The following is a 6,000-nucleotide window of genomic DNA, read 5'->3' on the forward strand; positions in this document are numbered from 1 at the left end:
TCTGTCTCGCCCCTTCCATTCTCTGCCCTTTCCATCCAGTGTCCGCCTCTCTCTCTTCCATATGGTATCTTCCCTCCTTCTATGCTCCTTTCATAAACTGTCTCCTTTGTATATGATTCATTTCAGCTTCATCCCCTCTCCATTTTTCTATCTCCCTATGCTCTGGAATCTCTCTCCTCCTTTCCATCCTTCCTTCCCACTCCACCCCATGGTCTGGCATCTCTATCTCCTTCCCTTCCCTCCCCCATGCCCTGGCACCTCCTCTCCCTCTGGTCTGGCATTTGTTTCCTGTCTCTCCCCCCCAATGCCCTGGCATATTTCTCCTCTCCTTCCAACTCCCCCTCCCTGTCCATTATCTGGCATCTCCTCCCCTTCCTTTCTCTCCCTCCCTCCTTCCTTCCTTTCCCATGGTCTGGAATCCGTCTTCTTCCCCCCCATGCCCTGGCATCTCTCCCTCCACGGTCTGGTATCTCCTTTCCTGTCCCTCCCTCCCATGGACTTGGCATCTCTCGTTCCTCTCCCTTTTCCTTCTCCCTCCTTCTGTGTCAGCATGCCCCCTATCTACCTATTACTCCAATATCCAGAATCTCCTTTTCCTTCTTACTGCATCCACCCCATGTCCAGCATCTCCCACCTGTCTTTCTATTCACATCATGTCTGGTTTTTTTCCTTCACCCTATAACCTCCATGTCCAGCATTTTCCTGTGTTCCTTTTTTTTCTTCCTTATCTGATTTAGCAGCTTTCTCCCCTTTCCTGAGCCAGCCAACCCATCATCTTCCCACATCCCATTCCAGTACCTCCCTTCTTTCCCCAACTTAGGCCGGGATGGTATTGAAGTCCCTCAGGGAATCAGCCCTCTGCTTAATTTAGAGGCAAGTGTTCCAGTGCTGCTGCGAGACTGGAAGCGATTCTTAGCTGCCACCAGCCCTGCCTTCGGCTGCAGTACCGCTAAACTGGACGGTAAAAACTAAGAGAGACTTTTCCATTTGCCTACATCGCTCTAGGTTCTGCCGCTCTCGATCCCGCCCCTCAAAAACAGGAAGTCACTTCAGAGGAGGGTGGGATCGAGAGCGGCAGAACCTAGAGCGATGCAGACAAGTGGAAAAGTCCCGCGGCTTCTCTCTTAGTTTTTACCGTCCAGTTTAGCGGTACCACAGCCGAAGGCAGGGCTAATGGCAGCTATGTGAGCTGCCTGGATCGCAAGGCCCCCTTGCCATCCCCTAATGCCAGCCCTGAGAATAGGGAGAGTGATTTCGGACCTGGCAACTCCCCCCATACCATTTTGGCGCTGTAGGGAGGGAAGGAAGGAGGCAGGCTTTAGCGCAGGAGGGGAAGCGATTGCCGGTCCGTTGTCCCCACGCACAGCTTCGAGACGCTGTCCCTAAAAACGGGACATTTCGGCGTCCCGAAGTGGTGGGTCGGGACAATGGGACGGTCGGTCCCATAACGGGACAGTCCCGTTGAAAACGCGACGTATGGTCACCTTAATTAAAAGACTACTACTTACATTTTAATAACTTTATCTTGCTCTGGAATTTTCCACACAGTCACTAACAGGGAGATCTTCTCACTTTCATTCAGTAGCAAGGCATCTGCATTTGCTTTTGTTTTGGTTCTGGTTCTGTTGTAAGCCAAAAGAGCCTGAACAGCTTTTGTAACCTGCAAAAGGACAGACTGCAACTAGATACATATCAAAGAAAATACTTGCAAATACCAAATGCTCCATTGCAAAATAGGCCTGTAGTCATCAAAATAGATCTTCCTTTTTTCCTGCCATATTTGAATCTCTCCTTCTCCCTAGTGTCAATGTTTAATTTATGTCAAATAAATAAATTAACACACCTTTGTTTCTGTGGTACCATTTGCAAACTAAGAAAATCCCCAAAGTGGTCTGTCTTGGTTTTCAAAGTGATGTTATACATGAGTCTCTTAGCATCCTAGGCTTTGTTTATATTATAAAGCTCCATATGAATGACTGAAGATTTCAGTTTGACTAATTCCTCCCTTTTATATCTCTGCAGGATCAGGATATCTATACAAATTGATTTTAATGTGTTCCTTGGGATATGCCACTTTTTCAGGTATTCTGAGATACACCCATTGCATAAATCTAGTGACCTTATAGTGGAACAGATTTATGCACTTTTCTATACTAAAAATAATTGTACTACAGATCACTGACATATATTAGTACACAAAGGAGGTTCCTTTACACGTGTATGCAATGGAAATGCTTCTAAATTGCAAATTTCAGAAAGCTGTTTACATGTAGAGATCCATGCCACATAGATTTATGGAGGTGTGTTTGGGCAGTTTAAAAGTCAACACCTGTATTCCCATCACACAAAAAAATCCACAGATATGGGTAAAGATTTCTTGGTTATTTTTTTCATCAGCTCAGGGGAATGCACAGGTTTTAGGAAAAAAAATATTGATATGAGGGGTTAAGGAAGTAACGTTCCTGTTTTATGTCCATCTACCATAAAAATGCCATGGCCCTGCTACTACTTACAATACATGTGTATTAAAGCCCGTATTATACTGAAAAGTTTTGTTAGCACAAAACTCTATGGCTAACAAGGAAAAAAATGCATCGACCTCAGAATGAACAAAGGCTATATTGAGTTGCTTTTACTTTATCCAGCTACCCTGACAAGAACATTATACAGCTTCATGACCTCAATTGGGAGATAGTACTGTATCTTCCAGGCACTATTACTCAAAAACATGTTAAAATACATGTGGTTAGGCCAGTTTAGGCCATTTACTATAACTGAAAAGAGTTTAGCTTTGTTGGCAATAAAGATTTTAACTCCAAGCATAGATGCACCACTAAAATAGAGGAAACATTGGCTTTTAGAACATTCAGGGCTATAGCTCCTTAGTCCTAGCCTATATCAGAGAGCAGGTCAGTAAGACAAAACAATATGCAATAGCAGTAGCAGATGGGCCTACCGCAGTCTCTTCAGATTTTGAGTGCAGTAAACAGACACATCCTATCCTCCCCAAAGGAAGTATACGTCAGAAGAATAAGATGCATCAGAAAGTTCTATCACTCTCATAACTGGAAAGGTTCCCTTTGGTGGGCATGGCCATATGTACCCGTTTTGGACTGTAGTGTCTGCTACCCATCACAAGGAGACTGTGGAGTCGTATGTTACTGAAGCAGACTTTATTTTACCAAAAAGGTTATCCACAACACTAGAAGAAAGCACCTATCGACACTGGGTATAAGTTGGCGCATCCACAAACCACTCAGGACCCCTGAGGAAGACATTAAGGTCGAAACACGGACCATGTTGGGTCTTCTTCATTCTCTTAAAGTTGTGAATGATTTTTACTGTTCCAAGTTGTGAATAACCTTTTTGGTACAATAAAGTCTGCATCAGTAACATACGACTCCACAGTCTCCTTGTGCTGGATTTCCGTTTTTCTGTAGATCAATAGGGGGTCAATTCTTTGAATTGTGTCTGCTACCCATATCATACATTATCTTATCTTCTCAACCAGCCTGATAAAGGAAAGGACTAAAGAGCAAGAGGAATTGCAGCAGGGTAGGAAGATGACACTGGACAGGACTGGGAGATCAGTCTTGGGGGGGGGGAGAGAAGGAAGAGGTGAAGGAGACGCAGAAAGGAGAAGGGGTAATAAATAGCAATGAACAGAAGATATCACTAGTTTTAGTGTTGGTCAGCGATTGGAGATGAAGTCATGACAGGGTTTGAGGACTGGATTGGGGCCTCCTCCCCTAAACATAAAAGTTTTCTACTGCTCCTGGGTCCAAGTTACTGTAGTAGAGATACACTTAATTGTAATAAAAGGGAAACATACAAACATACTGCAACAAATCCACTATACCAGTTTAATTTTTATTGTTTACACACAACAGGTACACAATATGACAGAAGTTATAGTTCAGGTTGCTGTACCTGTACTTGGGTTCCAATTTTCAGAAAGAAAAATCTAGCCACCATACTTTTAAGAAACAGTAAAGGGTACCCACATAAGATGTACAAGAGGTATAAAAACAGAGAACACATCTGAAAAGGTTACTTAACACCCCCCCCCAAAAAAAAAAAAAAAAAAAAGAAACAGCCTTTATACAAAGCATGGGATGAGCATCAACACTTCACCTCATATTACTAGTGGCAACAAAACAGATTTCTAGCTGGAGAACTAAATAAACCATTCTCTAGTTGCTCGTGCTGTGAAGGGCAAAATTTTTGTAAGACCATAGCTCATCCCATTCCTGCTGCCTATGCATATTACTAGGCAACTATCTCTACACACTAAAGCATCTTTCTCTTATAAAGTTGCAAACAGTATAATACAACGTCAACTTATTATTTACATACTGGCCTACAAACATGAAAATTTATCACAGTGGATACAATAAGATTCATTTTTTTTCTGTCCCTGTATATATACTTTCCAGGGACAGAAAAAAAAAATGAATCTTATTGTATCCACTGTGATAAATTTTCATGTTTGTAGGCCGGTATGTAAATAATAAGTTGACGTTGTATTAAACTGTTTGCAACTTTATAAGAGAAAGATGCTTTAGTGTGTAGAGATATACCACTTATATCCTAAGTGGTTTACATTCAGGTATTTTATCATATTTCCCTATCTGTCCCAGTGGGCTCAAACTCTATCTAGTATATCTGGGGCAATGAGGGGATTAAGTGACTTGCCCAGGGTCACAAGGAACAGCGAGGGATTTGAACCCAGAGTGCTAAGGCTGTAGCTCCAACCACTGCGCCAACACCCGAGGCCGACAGGGTTTAAAATTCAAGGCATCCTTAACCTTTCTACTCCTGAAACCGAATCGATAACGTCTGAACTCCCAACTCTAACCTGTTCCCGATCCAGCAGCGCTTCTGCCACCATATTCTCCACCTCATGTGCCGCTTCTCCGACTAGCGAGACCCGGAAAGGAAGAGTACGTGAAGAAGAAAGATCGCGAGAGAAAGCGAGAGTTTACCTTCAGACACGCGGAAAGGGAAGGAAGTACTTCCGGGTCCGCCATGCTTTGGCTTGTGGAGAGTGGTGCGCGCGCGCGTGGGGAATGCGCTCACGGTTGAAATCACTAGTTTAAAAATATATATATATAGATAAAAATTAAAACCCGAGTCTATTCACCCTCTGGGATCAACTAGTCCTGTCTTCACTTTTAATCTGTTCACAAGGGTGTCTTGCTGCTGTAAAGATTAAACAGAGGTAGAGCATTGGGCTGAATTTGAAGTGGAGGGATGGTATAAACCAGTGGCGTGCGGTGATATTTAGAGCAGCGGCTGTGGTAGGTGAGCTAAACCGGGGGGTGGGGGGAGATACCAAACTTGGCCCTTACCAAAGTCAAGTTTTCAGGATTTCCATAATGAAGATTCACGAAATGGTTTTCACGAAGGGGCATTATATGAAAACCTCAGTTCATGCATTGTGGATATCCCAGAAACTCAACTGGCATACACTGACAAAATAACACAAAACCTATATAGGAAACTTGAACCATAATAGCCCTAACGCACCTATAAAAGCAGGCACTAGAGCACCAATAGACCTGCTACTGGGAAACTGGAACAAGATGGACTATTACAGATTCCTACCACATTGCCAGAACAATTGTTCATCTCGACTGCAAATGCAGAATAAGACTTTCATCTGATACAAAACAGGGAACTGCAAAAACACAAGACAAAAACTGAAAAAGCAGAGATACCAGATTGCATAGTAACATAACGTAGTAAATGACAGCAGATAAAGCATGTCATGCAACTCCTGAGAAATAGAAATACATGTCCTGTACAGTGCAAAATAAAGCCAATACATGTAAATTCGCAACGCTGACATAATTAAATTACTAAATTGAAAATAATCATTTTCCTACCTTATGTTGTGTGGCGATTTTATTGATCTAATCATCTTAAACTGTTTTCTTCCGTCTGTGCTCTTAACTCTATTTCCACGACTACTTGCCATCTATTTTTCTCACGTCCAGT

The 6,000-nt window shown here is 42.7% G+C and overlaps 1 protein-coding gene across 1 annotated transcript in view; it reads right to left on the bottom strand.

Moving 5' to 3' along the window:
• The window catches only part of RSL1D1 (ribosomal L1 domain containing 1), a 39,636-nt gene extending 34,625 nt beyond the window's left edge, over positions 1 to 5,011 (bottom strand). The window contains exons 1-2 of the mRNA XM_033914346.1: positions 4,859 to 5,011; positions 1,509 to 1,660 (exon numbers count right to left, since the gene is read on the bottom strand). Of these exons, the coding sequence (XP_033770237.1) occupies positions 1,509 to 1,660; positions 4,859 to 4,891 (185 nt within the window). The 5' untranslated portion in view covers positions 4,892 to 5,011. The remainder of the gene's footprint in view (positions 1 to 1,508; positions 1,661 to 4,858) is intronic.
• Between the last annotated feature and the right edge of the window lie 989 nt (positions 5,012 to 6,000).

The sequence above is a fragment of the Geotrypetes seraphini genome, chromosome 11 (assembly GCF_902459505.1).
Source record: "Geotrypetes seraphini chromosome 11, aGeoSer1.1, whole genome shotgun sequence".
Classification (NCBI taxonomy): domain Eukaryota; kingdom Metazoa; phylum Chordata; class Amphibia; order Gymnophiona; family Dermophiidae; genus Geotrypetes; species Geotrypetes seraphini.